Source organism: Coregonus clupeaformis, chromosome 17, assembly GCF_020615455.1.
Source record: "Coregonus clupeaformis isolate EN_2021a chromosome 17, ASM2061545v1, whole genome shotgun sequence".
In the NCBI taxonomy this organism is placed as follows: Eukaryota; Metazoa; Chordata; class Actinopteri; order Salmoniformes; family Salmonidae; genus Coregonus; species Coregonus clupeaformis.
The window spans coordinates 5,373,949-5,392,919 of record NC_059208.1 but is presented as its reverse complement, the minus strand read 5'-3'; the positions used below and the strand labels follow the sequence as shown (position 1 = coordinate 5,392,919).

At 44.8% G+C, this 18,971-nt stretch overlaps 2 protein-coding genes across 3 annotated transcripts; both read right to left on the bottom strand.

The window, feature by feature from the left end:
• Positions 1 to 9,695: 9,695 nt before the first annotated feature.
• On the bottom strand, positions 9,696 to 11,392 carry LOC121586512 (thioredoxin-like protein 4A). The gene is made up of 4 exons (XM_041903247.2): positions 11,079 to 11,392; positions 10,573 to 10,754; positions 10,360 to 10,463; positions 9,696 to 10,079 (listed from the first exon to the last, which is right to left on the bottom strand). The coding sequence occupies exons 2-4, from the start codon at positions 10,723 to 10,725 to the stop codon at positions 9,908 to 9,910; spliced, it is 429 nt and encodes a 142-aa protein (XP_041759181.1). The 5' UTR covers positions 10,726 to 10,754; positions 11,079 to 11,392; the 3' UTR covers positions 9,696 to 9,907.
• Positions 11,393 to 12,086: 694 nt separating this feature from the next.
• LOC121586511 (activity-dependent neuroprotector homeobox protein 2) lies at positions 12,087 to 18,898 on the bottom strand. 2 transcript variants are annotated; one of them, XM_041903246.2, is made up of 5 exons: positions 18,612 to 18,898; positions 17,893 to 17,990; positions 16,993 to 17,114; positions 16,571 to 16,687; positions 12,087 to 16,154 (listed from the first exon to the last, which is right to left on the bottom strand). In XM_041903246.2, the coding sequence occupies exons 3-5, from the start codon at positions 17,098 to 17,100 to the stop codon at positions 13,470 to 13,472; spliced, it is 2,910 nt and encodes a 969-aa protein (XP_041759180.1). In that variant the 5' UTR covers positions 17,101 to 17,114; positions 17,893 to 17,990; positions 18,612 to 18,898; the 3' UTR covers positions 12,087 to 13,469. The 2 variants fall into 2 exon arrangements, with proteins under 2 accessions (XP_041759180.1, XP_041759179.1); XM_041903245.2 differs by lacking the exon at positions 17,893 to 17,990.
• Between the last annotated feature and the right edge of the window lie 73 nt (positions 18,899 to 18,971).

The window sequence follows — 18,971 nt, the reverse complement described above, 5'->3', positions numbered from 1 at the left end:
ATTCTTTCGTCATACATTTTTCCCATATGGATGGCTGAATTTACCAGAGGTAACTAATTTCCGGGTTTTAGGACTACAAGCCGGCAAGCTCTATGGCACTTTCAATGCCGCGTTCACATGCTAATCGGAACATGGACATTTCCGACTTGCTGATTATGTGAACGCGGCAAGAGTATAACTACACCCAGTTAGCAAGTCGAAAATATCAGACTTTCGTAGTTCCGACTAGCACGTGAATGCGGCACAAGACAACTGGGAACTCTGAAAAATATGAGGTCAAATCATGACGTCAGTGATCTTCAGGTCAAAAAGACAGAGCTCTAGAAAAGATGCCCGTTTCCGACCAGGAATTCCGAGTTGGATGACCGTTCAAAACAACTTTTCCCAGGACACGCACCGGTTTGAGTGTGTCAAGAACTGCAACGCTGCTGGGTTTTTCACGCTCAATAGTTTTCCGTGTGTATCAACAATAATCCACCACCCAAAGGACATCCAGCCAACTTCACACAACTGTGGGAAGCATTGGAGTCAACATGGGCCAGCATCCCATCAGTATTTTTACAATAGCACACTTTGTTTAGAGACCACCTAACTTGGACATACATTCATGAGAAAACATTTATTTGTAAGAAAAGGTTTGTTTCGATTCTGAAGTTCTGCAGCAATGCATCAGCAGGCTCAGAACTTCAAGTCTAAATACACATTTTCTTCTGAAGGACTGAACCCATGAAACTCAACAGGTATAGTTGATTTTTAAAAATGACAATCAATTGCAAATCACACAAGAAGTAGAAGTGAGGAATGAGCATATTAAAATAATGGTAAAAACACCAGGAGAGGTTGTCTGTTTTCCCCAAATAATAACTTACAACAAAATGAGTGGACAAAAACAAAGAAGCAAACAAATAAAGAAACATAAAACAACATAACAAGGGCGAGAAAAGCAAAGGTGAACTTGATGGAAGTTTTGGCACAAATCATTATCTGAGTGAACTCACAACAATCCATTACATAGCTCAGTTGGTAGAGCATGGCGCTTGCAATGCCAGGGTTGTGGGTTCGTTTCCCACGGGGGGCCAGTATGAAAATGTATGCACTCACTAACTGTAAGTCGCTCTGGATAAGAGCGTCTGCTAAATGACTAAAATGTCAAATGTAATAGTTTAAATAGAGGGAAGAATAGCTGTTCATTTTCTGTAAATAAGTTAGTTGGTCAATCAGTAATTACAGTTACAGTAATTATTACAGTCTGGTCAATGGACCCATACAACCACATTATGATATATTAAGTTACTATTGGGAACAATGGACATTAACTATCATACGGAATGACACATCTTTAACATATAATAATATGCCATTTAGCAGACGCTTTTATCCAAAGCGATTTACAGTCATGCGTGCATAAATTTTTTGTGTATGGGTGGTCCCGGGGATCGAACCCACTACCTTAGCGTTACAAGCGCCATGCTCTACCAGCTGAGCTACAGACGACCACAACATAAAATAGGTATTCTGATTATACTGATGGTGATATAGAAACACAATATTGACAAACTCTGTTCATTGTGTTCTGAACATGAGAGTTAATGGTTTAGTTGTTTGAAAGTCAGTCATCAATGATCCAAGTTTGTATACTTACATAATACCAAATACAGGTGTGCTTTTATAGCTTTAACAAAGACAGCATGTCAAAACAAGCAGCAAGTATAAGATTCTTTAAACTTAATCACGGTCAAACGGCTCTAAACAACGGTCTAAAAAAATATCACCCGTAGGAAGAAATTGTGTATTTAGCCGAGCTGTTTGTATGATGTAACACATCGCTCAAAACAACACCCTGAAAATGGAGTGTCACTCAGAATCGATACCTTTTGTTGAACCTGAATTGATAGCTTAGCTAATAAAATCCTCACTTGGCTTTAGATTTTTTAAAACATTTGCATACAGATGTTTGTCGTAACATGTAGCCTGTGAGAATATCAACATTAGATGTACAGTTCTACGAAAACAAATAATAAGTCAACATCTACAATTAAGTCGACAATGACTGTTGACAACACTAGCAGAGAACACCGTCAATATAAAATTAAACATTTCAGGGCACTGCAATCTGCTGCAGTCAGCCAGGTAAAGGTTCAATGGCTTGCGAAAGTATTCACCCCCCTTGGCATTTTTCCTATTTTGTTGCCTTACAACATGGAATTAAAATGGATATTTTGGGGGTTTGTATCATTTGATTTACACAACATGCCTTCCACTTTGAAGATGCAAAATATGTTTTATTGTGAAACAAACAAGAAATAAGACAAAAAACAGAAAACTTGAGCATGCATAACTATTCACCCCCCCCAAAGTCAATACTTTGTAGAGCCAACTTTTTGCAGCAGTTACAGCTGTATGTCTCTATAAGCTTGGCACATCTAGCCACTGGGATTTTAGCCAATTCTTCAAGCCAAACCTGCTCCAGCTCCTTCAAGTTGGATGGGTTCCACTGGTGTACAGCAATCTTTAAGTCATACCACAGATTCTCAATTGGATTGAGGTCTGGGCTTTGACTAGGCCATTCCAAGACATTTAAATGTTTCCCCTTAAACCACTCGAGTGTTGCTTTAGCAGTATGGTTAGGGTCATTGTCCTGCTGGAAGGTGAACCTCCGTCCCAGTCTCAAATCTCTGGAAGACTGAAACAGGTTTCCCTCAAGAATTTACCTGTATTTAGCGCCATCCATCATTCCTTCAATTCTGACCAGTTTCCCAGTCTCTGCCGATGAAAAACATCCCCACAGCATGATGCTGCCATGTTGGTGGATGGTGTTCTCGGGTGATGAGATGTGTTGGGTTTGCGCCAGACATAGCGTTTTCCTTGATGGCCAAAAAGCTCAATTTTTTAGTCTCATCTGACCAGAGTACCTTCTTCCATATGTTTGGGGAACCTCCCACATGCCTTTTGGCGAACACCAAACGTGTTTGCTTATTTTTTCTTTAAGCAATGGCTTTTTACTGGCCACTCTATCAGTAAAGTCCAGCTCTGTGGAGTGTACGGCTTAAAGTGGTCCTATGGACAGATACTCCAATCTCCGCTGTGGAGCTTTGCAGCTCCTTCAGGGTTATCTTTGGTGTCTTTGTTGCCTCTCTGATTAATGCCCTCCTTGCCTGGTCCGTGAATTTTGGTGGGCGGCCCTCTCTTGGCAGGTTTGTTGTGGTGCCATATTCTTTCAATTTTTTAATAAAGGATTTAATGGTGCTCCGTGGGATGTTCAAAGTTTTGGATATTTTTTTATGAACCAACCCTGATCTGTACTTCTCCACAAATTTGTCCCTGACCTGTTTGGAGAGCTCCTTGGTCTTCATGGTGCCGCTTGCTTGGTGGTGGCCCTTGCTTAGTGGTGTTGCAGACTCTGGGGCCTTTCTGAACAGGTGTATATATACTGAGATCATGTGACAGATCATGTGACACCTAGATTGCACACAGGTGTACTTTATTTAACTAATTATATGACTTCTGAAGGTAATTGGTTGCACCAGATCTTATTTAGGGGCTTCATAGCAAAGAGGGTAAATACATATGCACGCACCACTTTTCCGTTTTTTTTTTTTTTCATTTCACTTCACCAATTTGGACTATTTTGTGTATGCCATTACATGAAATCCAAATAAAAATCAATTTAAATTACAGGTTGTAATGCAACAAAATAGGAAAAAAACGCCAAGGGGGATGAATACTTTTGCAAGGCACTGTACCTGTACTCTGAAGTGACAACTCAAGATAGCCATCGGCTCTAGTTCTAAAGGATCTATTTCTGGAACATCCATCTTTTCAGGTTCTGAAGGTTCCTCTTCTGGCACAGACATTTCTGGTTCTGCTGGTTCCCTTTCTGGATAATATGTATGTTCTTCTGTTCTGGTTCCTCTGGTTTCAGTTCCTGGTCAGTCTCTGGTTCTGCAGGTTCCATCTCTGGCAAAAGGAGGTTGTGCTTAAAGTTCTTCAGCTCATGTTGAAGCCCATGAAGATGGTAGGGCTGTTCCTCTGGATCGCCTTCATGCACTTGGTGTGCTTCATCCCAAACAGAGTGGACACTTCAGCCCGGATCACCATAGTCTCTTGGAGAGCTCCTAAGACTCCTTCTTGGTGGGGTACGGCTTGGTGTGGAAGTACTGTATCTGGTGAGGAAGTCTTTACGTTGCCTGACAACTCAAACTGAATTCTTCCACTGCTCTATGTTCGCTACATGCTTACGGTCTCCACGGAGGACGTATGTAAATAAATCAAACATGTTAACCTTTGCAAGGCTGCCGGCCCAGATGGCATCCCTAGCCGCGCCCTAAGAGCATGTCCAAACCAGCTAGCTGTTGTGTTTTCTGACATTTTCAATCTCTCTCTAGCTCAGGCCGTTATCCCCACCTGCTTCAAGATGTCCACTATACAGAAGTGGTCAGATGACGCAGATGCTAAGCTACAGGACTGTTTTGCTAGCACAGACTGGCATATGTTCAGGGATTCTTCCAATGGCATTGAGGAGTACACCACATCAGTCACTGGCTTCATCAATAAGTGCATCGATGACCGTACCTACATACCCCAACCAGAAGCCATGGATTACAAGCAACATCCACACTGGGCTAAAGGGTAGAGCTGCTGCTTTCAAGGAGCAGGTCTCTAACCCGGACACTTATAAGAAATCCCGCTATGCCCTCCGACGAACCATCAAACAGGCAAAGCGTCAATACAGGACTAAGATTTAATCGTACTACACCGGCTCCGACGCTCGTCGGATGTGGCAGGGCTTGCAAACTATTACGGACTACAAAGGGAAGCACAGCTGCGAGCTGCCCAGTGACACAAGCCTACCGATTGAGCTAAATGACTTCTATGCTCGCTTTGAGGCAAGCAACACTGAAGCATGCATGAGAGCATCAGCTGTTCCGGACAACTGTGTGATCACGCTCTCCGAAGCCGATGTGAGTAAGACCTTTAAACAGGACTTGTACTCCGAGCATGCGCTGACCAACTGGCAAGTGTCTTCACTGACATTTTCAACCTGTCCCTGGCTAAGTCTGTAATACCAACATGTTTCAAGCAGACCACCATAGTCCCTGTGCCCAAGAACACTAAGGTAACCTGTCTAAATAACTACCGACCCGTAGCACTCACGTCTGAAGCCATGAAGTGCTTTGAAAGGCTGATCATGGCTCACATCAACACCATTATCCCAGAAACCCTAGACCCACTCCAATTTGAATACCGCCCCAACAGATCCACAGATGATGCAATCTCTATTGCACTCCACACTGCCATTTCCCACCTGGACAAAAGGAACATCTACGTGAGAATGCTATTCATTGACTACAGCTCAGTGTTCAACACCATAGTGCCCTCAAAGCTCATTACTAAGCTAAGGACCCAGGTGGTAAGGGTAGGTAACAACACACCTGCCACGCTGATCCTCAACACTGGGGCCCCTCAGGGGTGCGTGCTCAGTCCCCTCCTGTACTCCCTGTTCACCCATGACTGCATGGCCAAGCACGACTCCAACACCATCATTAAGTTTGCCGACGACACAACAGTGGTAGGCCTGATCACCGATGAGACAGCCTATAGGGAGAAGGTCAGAGACCTGGCCGTGTGGTGCCAGGATAACAACCTCTCCCTCAATGTGATCAAGACAAAGGAGATGATTGTGGACTACAGAAAAAGGAGGACCGAGCACGCCCCATTCTCATCGACAGGGCTGTAGTAGAGCAGGTTGAGAGCTTCAAGTTCCTTCGTGTCCACACCAAGACAGTCGTGAAGAGGGCACGACAAAGCCTATTCCCCCTCAGAATACTGAAAATATTTGGCATGGGTCCTCGGATCCTCTAAAGGTTCTACAGCTGCACCATTCGAGAGCATCCTGACTGGTTGCATCACCGCCTGGTAGGGCAACTGCTCTGCCTCCGACCGCAAGGCACTACAGAGGGTAGTGCGTACGGCCCAGTACATCACTGGGGCCAAGCTTCCTGCCATCCAGGACCTCTATACCAGGCGGTGTCAGAGGAAGGCCCTAAAAATTGCCTAAGACTCCAGCCACCCTAGTCATAGACTGTTCTCTCTGCTGCCGCACGGCAACTCCTCCCTATGCAACTGGGTCCTGGACTTCCTGACGGGCTGCCACCAGGTGGTGATGGTAGGCAAAATTACGTGCTCCACACTGATCCTCAGTACGGGGGCCCCACAAGGGTGCGTCCTCAGTCCCCTCCTATACTCCCTGTATACCCATGACTGCGTGGCCTCACACAGTTCAAACTCCATCATCCAGTTCGCTGACGACACCACAGTAGTAGATCTGATTACCAACAACGAAGAGACGGCCTACAGGGAGGAGGTAGACACTCTGACGGTGTGGTGCCAGGTAAACAACCTCTTCCTTTAATGTCAGCAAAACAAAGGAGCTGATTGTGGACTTCAGGAGGAACCAGGCTCGGCATGCCCCCATCCTCATCAACAGGGCCGCCGTGGAGAATGTCAAAAACGTCAAGTTCCTCTGCATACATATTTCAGAGGAGCTGAAATGGTTAAACCACACAGACACTGTGGTGAAGAAGGCACGACAGCGACTCTTCAACCTCAGGAGGCTGAAGAAATTTGTCCTGTCCCCGAGGGCCCTCACATTGTTCTACAGGAGCACCATCGAGAGCATACTGTCGGGCTGCATCACAGCCTGGTACAGCAACTCCACCACCGATGACCGAAAGGCACTACAGAGGGTGGTACGGTACACTCAGCCTCATGCACCATTGGGTGCACACTGCCTGCCCTCCAGGACACCTACAACACCAGGTGTCGCAGGAAGGCCAAGAAGATCATAAGGGACCTCAGCCACCTGAGCCATGGCCTGTTCTCTCCGCTTCCATCACTCAGACACGGGTAGTACAGGAGCATCATGGCTAAAACTAACAGACTGGCCAATAGCTTCTACTCCCAGACCATCAGGCTGCTGAATATAATAATATACTATGCCATTTCGCAGACGCTTTTATCCAAAGCGACTTACAGTCATGCGTGCATACATTCTTGTGTATGGGTGGTCCCGGGGATCGAACCCACTACCCTGGCGTTACAGGCGCGATGCTCTACCAATTGAGCCACAGAGGACCACTAATAGCCACCACTAGTCAGCTACCAGCTCCCCCCTTTCCCCCCAGACTTGCTACCCCCCACTGCTCCCCCTTTGGACATGCCCCCACCCCAATGGACATTTATCATGCTGAATAGACATTTATATTTATCATTGGCACAGTTGAAAACATGTATTATGTTTTTATTGTTTAATTCACACTTGCACTGTTGGAGCTCGGAGCTTAAGAATTTCACTGTACACTGCAACTACATCTGCGACCCTGTGCATGTGACTAAATAAAAATGGAATACTTTCAGTCTAGACTGCCATCGTTGAAGTAATTTGTGGTGATGTCAAAATGAGGGGTGTTGTACAAAACAAAGTCATCAGCAATTGGATCATCTCTCACCAATCACAGTATCAAAGCCACATGTGTTCTGGCTCTGGCCCAACCCATCGGTTTCTGGGACCAATGAGAACGGTTAGAATATGTTCTAGAAATCATCAGGGAGGCACTCAGATCCACTCATTGCGGAGAGAAAACGAACGTCCGTGGGCGTGGCGTAGCAAGGAGTTTGGATAGCCAGGGGTGCGTTCAGTTTGCTTGAACGTTTGCGGAACGGTTTGTACTGACCGACACGTTTTCCCAAAATGTTATTGTACGTTCTTGAACAGACTTTGAGATAAGTTTGCTCCATTTGGTGTGTGTGCCTTGGTGTGGCTTCAAGCATTGAATGACGTATTTAAAGCGCAGCGTTGCATTTAGAGCCCACAACCCAGCTCTTCACGTTTTTCAACTGGCCATTCAGTACAGCACCGTTTCCGTTCACTTGAACAATCTATTACGCTTGAATGTAAGAAAAAGTGAGGGTTGTAGTGGAGTGGGTCGAGAGCTTCAAATTCCTCTGTATCCACATCACTTAGGAATTAACATGCTCCACACATACAGTTGTGAAGAGGGCACAACATTGCCTCTTCCCCCTCTGGAGGCTGAAAAGATTAGGCATGGGCCCTCAGACCCACAAAGAGTTTTGGTCTGGCTGCTTCACCACTTGGTACGGCAACTGCAAGGCACCCGATTGCAAGGCGCTACAGAGGGTGGTGAGTACGGCCTAGTACATCACTGGGGCCGAGCTCCCTGTCATCCAGGACCACTATACCAGGAGGTGTCAGAGGAAGGCCCCAAAAATTGTCAAAGACTCCAGCCACCCAAGCCATGTCTGGAACCAACAGGACCCTGAACAGCTTCTTCCCCTAAGCCAGCTTCTTCCCAACCTTTTCCAATTACTGTACCACCAACTGAATTTTGCTCTGCCCGGAGTACCACTGAAGTTCCCCTTCATGTGCATTTTACCAGTAATACTATGGTCTCAAGTCTTCGAGTACCCACTGTGGATAGGCCAAGTTCCCCAGGGGTCCTAGTACCCCTGGTTGGGAACCACTGCCCTAAGTCTTAAGACTGCTAAACAAGAATGCTAAATAGCTAATCAAATGGCTACCCCCGACTACCTGCATTGACCCTTTTTTGCACAGTCTATGCACACTCACACATAATTACACTGACACCCAAACATAGATTTACTTAACTCAGTAGACAGAAGGAATTTCCAGTTAGCCTTTGCTGAGACCGGGTGTGGTAACTCATGTCTAAAGGTTAGTAATGATGTTCAGCACAGTGGGAGTTTTTGGGAAAGGGCTTAATGAATGAAAACATAGCAATGTATCGACATACATGACATCAGAGGGGCAAAAAAAACGTTCTGGTAGAGATGAGTACTAAACCTGTTGCCCGTAATAAAGCTCAATGCACTATGATAAACTGCATCCAACAGCTTTAATGAAGTGGCAGCTGCGTTCATATAGAGAACCAATTCACTGCCTGGTCTTGTCTGCGTAGACGCCGTTGCAGTAAACGCTGTGGTCTTGAGGATGGCGTGGACGGTGGACACGATGCAGTGCTTCCCACTCAGATGGGCTTGGTAGCTCTCCACTGTGACACTTCACTGAAAGGCAGTCGTTTTACTGGGGTTCCTACACACTTCCTGTTTACCACCAGGCTGCATCTTGAGGAAGATCAGGTCCAGGGAGTTGGTGACCAGAGCCAGTTTCAGCTCTGCGTCTCTCAGGATCTCTTTGGGGGCCGTGGTGTTGATGTCAAAGTTGGGGAACAGAAGGTTACCACTGTCATCTGTGTAGAGTCTATACTCCCGCCTCATGAAGTCACAGTTGGCCTTCTGTGTTGGGTTGTGTTTGTGTGTTCAACCAGTTGTAGGATGGAGTAGAACATCCCAGGACAGTAGAGCCCATGCAGCAGGTGTTCAAAGAGGCTTCTCAGACCGCATTATCTTACACAACACATTTGACAGTCATCTTCCTGAGGAAGGGAGCGTGGGCAGCCAGGTACATCACTAGCCAAATCACATATACACCACAGATTAAACATATGCGCCAATTTTCCAGACCCAGATTAAGCCGCCCTGAACTAAAAACAACCTTTTAATTGAGATTATTAAATCCAGAATGACTTAAAAATCGAGGACTAGCCTTAATCTGGGTCAGAGAAAACAGGCTGTGACGTGACAACTAAATGGCAATCTCATATGAACACAACATTTATTAAATACAAAAACAACAAATTATGGTTTTTATGACTGCTGTTGAAAAAAGGTGACTTGGCTGTAACATAAAAAAAGAGAGCAGGCCCCCTCTATTCAGAGCCTGTCTGTAGTCCAGCTGTTCAGAAAGTCTAATATTGAAAGGACAGATTTGCTCCCATTGGGCATCACACAAAGCAATGGAAAGAACCAATCAGTATCTGTATTTTGTGGAATAGTCCTTCGGAGATACGACCAGACCTCGTCCCTTTCTCGCCCCTCGGTAAACGGTCTCAACAATGTCAATCATCTCCTGCTTGTCCTCCATGGTCCAGTTGATCTTGTTGTTGTTACCAGTCCCCAGATCTATCATGATGTGCTTGTTCCTAGAACAGTGCAGAGGTCGAGAGAAGGAATATTTTAGTTTCACAGAGTCATGCAGGACTAAAACAGGGGAGAGTTCAGTCAACTGAAGCAGCGTGGGGCTGTTAAGACTGAGTATCCCTTTGCTTTTCACAACTAGTCTATATGGAATGAGGGCATGAGGGCCTGTGTTCACTATACCCATTTTTTTTGTTCATTTGCATTAATTTAGCAAGTCAAAACTAGAGATTTCTTTGCAGGGCTCTGAAGTGACGGTGGACATGATGACAACTTGAAACTCACCTGAAGAAGAACATGACAGTGCAAGGGTCATACAGCTCATACATCTTGTTGAAGTCTGGCACCTCTGTGATGTCCACCAAATAGATGACTGCAAAGTTTTTCACCTGTAGGGAGGAATAGTTATGTTTGTACTGTAAAAATACCAACGTTCAATTAAATGTATTGACAAATGTTTTAATACAAACATCAACATTGGTACAACATGCATCTTACCTTTTCAGCTATGCTGTACAACACCTCGTCCATTTTCATACATGTTGGGTCCCAATCGTGTCCAAACCTAATAACCAGGGCTCTGTCTTCCTCGGATAGAATAGCTTGGTCGACCTGCCAGCCGTTGTGGAGATGCGGTAGCATATACGACATATTGCTGGTGCAGTCTTAACACGTATCTCCTGGGAGAGAAATGTTGGAAAGTAACACGTTTAACGTTATAACGACTTGGTACAACTTTGTTTTTCTGAACAAAATGTCAAAATGTTCTTTCTAACTATATCTAACAGCGGAACACCAGTTTCTCTAGATATAAATTAGATAACTGAGGCTAAAAACGAAAAAGTACTGTATTGCCACTGTTGGAAGCCTAGCTAGCTAACGTTAGCTAGCAATGTCGCTAACTAGCTAGCACTGGCTTGGAAATTTCCAGAAAGTTGAAAGACCTCAAGTAATATTACAGCATTGAAAATGTAGAAGTAGCTAAGGTTTCAAAACACTCTTACCGTATGAAATTAGATCAAGCCCCAAAGCGTGAATTGAAACAAACCGGTAGCCTGCGTCTGTCAGGTGAAAAGACCAACGACAGGAAAACGTCTTATGTAGTTACAACAGCCACAAAGTCATAAACCCAGCCCATTTCTACAATGTATCTTTTAAAAATTTGATTTCAACCCTAACCTTAACCACACTGCTAACCCTATCCTTAAATTAAGAACAAAAGTTGCATTTTTCTTTTCAGGAGTATTTACGATATAGCAAATGTTGACTTTGTGGCAGTGGTAACTAGTCGAAACCCTGTTGATCACGCTTGCGCATTACGTCACTAATAAGAGACCATATGAATGGACGGCGCATACCAGGCGAGTCAGTACACGCACAGATAGAACAATGAGACAGATATTTCACCGGATGTATAAATGTGAAGCATCCGCTTGGAGTTTCACTCACGAGAGGAAGCCCAGTGTCCGGCAGTGGAAGATGGAACGAGATGGATTTTGGCCGAGATTCTGCAAATTCTCACCAATGAAACATTTGATCTCAATACAGTTCTGTTCCCAAAACTACAATCTGTTACGAACAGTTGCCAAAGTTTTGTTGACGTTACTCTTTGCCAATGTTTTTGCGTTGTTTAGGAGTGCAAAGGCGAATTGAGTTATTGCACACGCACCCTTCAGAGTAGGCGTTCCTTAACGGAAATATGCAAATGTATACTAGAACACGCCAACAGGATGTCGCTAGCTCGTGCATGTCTCTGTCCACCTCCTTGCTTGTTACGCCCACGGACTCATTTGTTCCCGTTTGAAACGATGGGCTGTAGTTTCTTGGTTTAGTTATTAAAATCTTTGGTACTTGTCGGCCACAGCGATATAAACAAAATTAGGATCTCTACGGATAGTAATACAAGTAATGCCATTAGCTAGTATTTTATTTTACAATATCCCACTTTGGATAGAGACCACCTTTCCCAGATGGACACCCATTCATGAGAAATAAGTTGAAGGAGTGAAATATTTATAGGAAAAAGTGTTTATTCTGCACAATTCTGCCACAATGCATCAGCAGGCTCAAACCTTCAAGTCCAAATACATTTATGCTTCTCAAGGACTGAAACCATAGAAAACCCAACAGGTATATAGTACATAAACCTGACAATCAATTGCAAATGTGACAGGAAGAAACAAAGACGAAAAACTCACTAGTCAAACTCATTCCAAGGAGGGCCGAGTGTATGCAGGTTTTCGCTCCTCCCTTGTCCTCACCTGGTTGTCTAGGTCCTAATTGAAAAGAAAAGGGAGAAAAAAAACAGCAGACTCTAGGCCCTCCATGGAATGAGTTTGACACCCTTGCCATAGAGGAATTAACTTATGAAAATAATGGTAAAAACACCAGGAGAGGTATTCTGTTTTCCCAAAAAATTATAACTTTCAACAAAATGAGTGGACAAAAAAAACACAAACAGCAACATAACAAGGGTGAGGAAAGCAAAGGTGAAAGTGATGGAGGCTATGGAACAATTCAGTATCTGAGCAAACTCATAACGATCCATTACATAGTATCATTAGAGGGAAGAATAGCATAGCTGTTGATACACATTCTGAAAATAAAAAAGCTGGACTATATCTTACAGTTATGATTATACTCAGTCTCATCTGGTCAATGGACTCATATAACCACATAATAGATTTGAGTTACTATTGAGAACGATGGCCAGTAACTATCATACCTCACTTACAGAAAAAAGGTATTTTGATGATACTCATGGTGATAAACAACATTTACAAATACTGTTCATTATGTTTTGAACATGAGTTAATGATTTAGTTGCTTAAAAGTCAGTAATCAATTCTCAATTTGTATACCATGAGTATTCCATAATACTAAATACAGGTGTGCTTTATAGCTTTTACAGTTAAGACAGCATTTCAAAACAAGCAGCAAGTAAAATATCCTTCGAACTGAATCATTGTCAATGGGCTGAAAAAATCTCTAAAAGATGCCCACTAGAAAGAAATGGTGGATATAACCATGCGTTGGTTGTATGTAACACAGCTCTCGTAACATACCCCTGAAAACGGAGAGTCACTCAGAATCAATACCCTTTGTTGAACCAGAATTGACTTAACTAACAAAATCCTGGCTTTAGATTTTTTACACTTGTATACAGAGGTTTGTTCTAACATATAGCCTGTGAGAATGTCAACATTTGAATTACAGTTCTACGAAAAGGAGAATAATAAGTAAACATCTAAAATTAAGTTGACATTTAATCTTGACCACACTAGCAGGCAGATCAACATCAATATAAAAGTATACATTTCAGGGCACTGCAATCTGCTGCAGTCAGCCAGGTAAAGGTATCTATATACACTGTACATGTACTCTGAAGTGACAACTCAGACAGCCATCGGCTCTGGTTCTAAAGGATGCATCTCTGGAACATCCATCTGATGTGGTTCTAAGGGATCTTCTTCTGGAACAGAAATTTCTGGTTCTGCTGGTTCCCTTCCTGGAGAATCTGTCTGTTCTGGTTCTTCGGGTTCCACTTCATGGTCAGCCATCTTCTCAGGTTCTGCAGGTTCCACCTCTGGGATGAGGAGGTCGTGCTTAAGTTTCTTCAGCTCGGTCATGTTGAAGCCCATGATGATGGTAGGGCTGTTCCTCTGGATCGCCTTCATGCACTTGGTGCGCTTCATCCCAAACAGGGTGGACACCTCAGTCCGGGTCAGCCACAGTCTCTTGGAGAGCTCCTCAGACTCCTTCTTTGTGGGATATGGCTTGGTGTGAAAGTATCTAGTGAGGAAGTCTTTACGCTCCTCAGAGGGGCGTTTCTCCATCCCACTGGGGTCCAGTGCTAGCTGAATAGAGGGGTCTGTTAGGGGTGCCTGCTCTCGTTTCTCCTTCTCTCGTTGCTTACGGAAGGCTGCCCGGGCATCCCTCGCTTTCTTGTTGGCCTCCATGGCCTCCCTGAAGGCCGCCTCCAGCCTCAGTTTGCTCTGCAGCTCAGCAGGAGACTCAGAGGGCTGGGGGACGGGGACGGAGGCCAGCGCTGCTGCCATGGGGACGGGAGGGAGCTGGGCAGAGTACAGACCTGGCACCTGGATCATCTGGTTAAAGGCCATGACCTGCTGCTGGCGTCCATTGGTGGGGGCGGACTGGAGTCTGTCTGCGTCTTTAGGGGTCTTGGGTGCACGGCGGCAGCGTTGTAGATGGATGACTATAGCTCTCTGCGTGGTCTTGCCTGTGTAAACGCCGTTACAGTAGATGCATTTGAACGCTGCGGTCTTGAGGATGGCGTGGACGGTGGGCGCGATGCAGTGCTTCTCACTCAGATGGGCCTGGTAGTTCTCCACTGTGACACACTTCTCTTCACAGAAGGGGCAGTCGGTCCGCGTCGTTTTACTGGGGTTCCGACACACTTCCTGTTTACCACCAGGCTGCATCTTGAGGAAGATCAGGTCCAGGGAGTTGGTGACCAGAGCCAGTTTCAGCTCTCCGTCTCCCAGGATCTCTTTGGGGGCCGTGGTGTTGATGTCAAAGTAGGGGAACAGAAGGTTACCGCTGTCATCTGTGTACAGTCTATACTCCCGCCTCATGAAGTCACAGTTGGCCTTCTGTGTGGGGTTGTGTTGTGTATTTGTGTGTTCAACCAGTTGTTGGATGGAGTAGAACATCCCAGGACAGTAGAGACAGTTGAGCCCGTGCAGCAGGTGTTCAAAGAGGCCCTTCTCAGACAGGAGGATCTTACACTTCAAACACTTGACTGTCTTGTCAGGCATCTTCCTGAGGAAGGGAGCGCGGGCGGCAAGGCCCTGCTGCTTGGCTGTTCTGGGCTGGGCCTTGTGGGCAGCCTGTTGGTGAGCCTCATAGACATTGGAGGGGAGCAGTTCATTACAGATGGGACAGGTGATCCACTTCTTGGCTTTGGCGTTGAGAGCGGGATTACCTGCTGGTTTGATGGGTTGAGGAGCCTTGCTGATCAGCTGGACGTTACTCGTCTGGCCGGGCATTCCCACCGGCGTGGCGAAAGTGTAGGTGGGCATGCCGTTGACCTTGTTGCCTGTGGGGATGAGGTGGCTGAGGAGGGACTGGGAGGTCAGCATGGTACCCTGAGGGGTGCTCTGGAGCATGGTACCCTGGGGGGTCCCATGGTTCAGTGGGAGGCGCTGAGTCATCATGAGGGACTGGGACATCCCTGGAATGCTGATCTGCACCCTTGGGGGCAGGAAGACCTGCTGGGCCTGCTGCTGACCTTGGACCCCTATGGTGAAAGGCACCTGGTTGTGAGGAGCACCAGGTAGTGAGGTGCCAGAGGGCAGTCTGACCATGGTCTGGCCGATGGGCATGGTGGCTGAGATGGCCCCCTGTGGCATAGCACTCTGCAGGTTGACAGTAGCACCAGGCTGGAGAAGGCCCTTAGCCTCGGCACTGGCCAGCTGAACCAGGGTTGAAGCCTGAGGGGGGAGGAAGCTCTGGTTGGGCCCTGCCAGCTGCTCAGGACTGGACAACTTTGGCAGCTGGTTTTTAGGGGCCAGTGTTTGGTAATTTGAAGGCTTGACATACTGAGTGTTCTCTAAGATCCAGGTCCTTATCTGAGCGCAGGCCCACTGGTGAGTGGGAGAGGCCAGGATGTGGTGCAGCATGTGCTCTGTGCTTTCGATGGCCATTTTGCACACCTTACAGAACTGCTTGGAGGCTGAATGGGGGAACTTAGTGTCTGGTATCCGTCCTGAAAAGTGGTGCCACAGCTTCTCCAGGTGGTTCAGCAGGACGTGCTTCTTCATTGAGAACAGGTTTGAGTCCACATATCGGCATTTACGACACTTAAATCGGTCCCCTTTCTTGGTAGTTGAATGCAGAGACGCTGCATCTTGGTCCACGTTCGGAGAGCCATGGAAGAGGAGGAGGTGCTTCTTGAGGACTCGGGGGTGGGCGACGAAGGGGCAGATCTGGCAGGGAGCCAGAGCACACAGTTTCCTCTCATACTCATGGCTCCGCTGTAGATGACTCTTGTAGGAGTACCAGTTCCGGGTGGAGTACTTACAGAGGGTGCAGCACAACAGCCGCGTGCGGTACGGCCACTGGGGAAGGAAACGCACAGATAACAAGAGTGATTAGCAAAAGAAGACCATTTTAAATTGACCGGTCACTTCACTTTAAGGAATAAATGTTGGGTTTTTTTTGTCAGAAAGGGTGTGTCCCTACATAGTGCACCACCTTTGACCAGAGCCATATGGGGATAGGGTGGGAATTTGGGGAATAGGGGTCCATTTCATATGCAGATTAAGTAAGATCTGAATCAACTGATGAAAAATAAAAATAAAATAGCATTATATATATATTCAACGTCAGTGGCTATGCATTTCCACAGACCCCAGAAATATTGGCACATTTAATCAATCAGTTGAACTATAAACTATTCTGTTTCAATTTAAACACTTGCTTGGTTTGTTGACATCCCTATCAGACTAGCTCATCTTTCCAGGTGCTATTTTACCTTTTTCTTCCTCTTGCCTAGAAAGGGCTCACTGAGGTCCACCCACTCGGTCTCCTGGAACGCCTCATCAGAATCAGAATCTTCATCAGAGTTCTTCTCCTTCTCCTTCTGCAGCTCCTGGAAGATGGTGACACAACATACAGTTAAGTATCAGGAAGAGAACAACACTGATCAATTATCTCTGATCATTCACTGTTGCGCATCCCAAATGGCACCTTATTCCCTTTATAGTACACTAAAGCCCATAGGGAACAGGGTGCCATATGGGACACAGAGTCTTTAAAAGTTATGGGAAAAGTACAATCCATGAATCTAAACAATGGGTAAAATGGCAATAATTAGGCATTCATCTAGCCGCCAAACAATATTTGCTACACTGATCTGATAGTTCTAAACATAAAAACTGCACAACAAAAACATACTTCCAGAAGGACTTCACAATTCTCCAGTCCAAAGTCACTCAAAATGTGTTTCACTTTTCTCCTTGTTTTTCTGATGTTTTCCAAGTTTCCAACAGGGACTTGATACATTGTTCCTCAGCTTCCTAAAAGAGAGAGGCATCTTGTTAGGCCAGGTAATATAACCTACAGTACACTTTACACTTACCAACTCAGTTAGCCCAGATCTGTTAGCTTACTAGTTAATCATAAACGGTGCATAAAAGTACCATAACAATAAGCCTGGGGATGAGGTTAGTATAACAACCTGGGTGCATTCCAAATTGTCAACATGGATAGGCCTAAATGAAAATACACTACACATGAATGTAGCCTATGGATTCATGTGTTTATATAACCTATTCATGGCCCATATAACCTAGTAACATCATTTTAAAGAATTATAAATGCATTCATATAGCTAGATAACGTTACCCTCACCAATCATCATCTGTTAGCTTATATAGCTACTCTCCAAATCTAACACACCCCCCCACAGCAAGATAACATGAACATTTGGGTAGTTGCCATTTGGCCAAAACAAAAGTGAAAAATTAATGTCTAAACAACTCAATGTTATATGGCCACCTTATGTGTTAAGTTTATATCCAATTTAATGAACCATTTCATGTATTGGTGCCTTGAATGTGTCCTCTGGTGTGACATTTCAATACATGTTAGTATAAAGGTTTAAGGATTCCCAAATAGACAAGAAAATAATTGTTACTCATTATTTAGTTACTTCGGTCTTTAAATCGGTAATCATGATCTGGTATTTCAATCGAAAAACACAATTTCCTTGTATAATGATGATACTCAAAATGTAATAGCGAGAAACTTGGTTAAGTTTCATAGTAATATCACTAAACCTCAATAAAAAGTTACCTGCTTCATGCTTTATTTTTTTTCCATTTCACTTATTTTTCCATTCATTTTTTGGCGTCACCCCATTGGACATTGTCACAACTGGCAGTCAAATGTTACTGTTAAAACATAAATCATGTCAATTTCATACGTTTCTGACCACTGACCTCTAAACATCATTTCTAAGAACCAGTAATGGATCCTTATTGAAGTATTTTATGTGTACTCATTCCAATTACAGGGAGTCGAAAGAGTCCAGTATTGTTATTTTCGCCACTAGCTGGCTAGTTAGTTAACGTTACCTCCCTGACTCGGGAGTTGATCATTTGCGTTCCTGGTGCCTTCCTTGGATGTGGTAACCGTTTTTCAGGCTCCCTTTACGGAATCAAATCCTGATTCTCAGTTACCCGTGGTCACCATGGTAGGTAGGCACAGAAACTACCATCGAAGTTGAAAGGGCAACTACCATTCGAATCGGACGCCTGTGCCATGAACGGTAATCAAAAGCGAACAAAAACATAACTAAACCTATCGAATTGTATACATTGGCGGGAATAAAAACACAGAAGCTAAAATGCTAGCTAGCTGTGTTGAACTCAATGATAAATCATTGGTGAACTGCATACACACATGCTTGGTTGGCTGACTTGTGACAGCGGACCTGCGCAAATGTTGACAATGGCTACAATAGGTGTAGATTTGTGATGAACTGTTGAGGATGCTCACTGACATAAAATTACCTTTGCTTTGGCGTCTCCGGTTATAAAAGGATGTCTGTCGCGATTTTTTTTTTTTCGTATCTGGATAGTTTCACCAATCCGCGAGAGCTTCAGTCTCGGTGTCACGGAAGTGTGCAATCAATCCACCTGGACGATGCTCTGCCACTCACCTCTCCAGACAAGATGCAGCCGCCAAAGTTAATTCAGGAAAGAATGATTTACATTAAAGTGAAATAATTGATGTATTATGCTGTTTCACCCTCCTCCTGAAGTAAAAAAAAAAAAATGGCGCTTGTGTTCAGGACATGACGTTTAGGTCCTAATTAGCATATACGGAAGATGACCAATGAGATTGAAGTTAGCTGTGGACTAAATTGGGGA

Bases quoted from the DNA above. Each gene is read 5' to 3' on its own strand.
- LOC121586512 (XM_041903247.2), bottom strand. From the start codon at position 10,725: ATGTCGTATATGCTACCGCATCTCCACAACGGCTGGCAGGTCGACCAA. The intron at 10,464-10,572 runs GTAAGATGCATG...TCCTCCCTACAG, and splicing joins TGTACAGCATAGCTGAAAAG to GTGAAAAACTTTGCAGTCAT. The intron at 10,080-10,359 runs GTGAGTTTCAAG...GCACTGTTCTAG, and splicing joins ACTGTCATGTTCTTCTTCAG to GAACAAGCACATCATGATAG.
- LOC121586511 (XM_041903246.2), bottom strand. From the start codon at position 17,100: ATGTATCAAGTCCCTGTTGGAAACTTGGAAAACATCAGAAAAACAAGG. The intron at 16,688-16,992 runs GTATGTTTTTGT...ACCATCTTCCAG, and splicing joins ATTGTGAAGTCCTTCTGGAA to GAGCTGCAGAAGGAGAAGGA. The intron at 16,155-16,570 runs GTAAAATAGCAC...TTCCTTCCCCAG, and splicing joins TAGGCAAGAGGAAGAAAAAG to TGGCCGTACCGCACGCGGCT.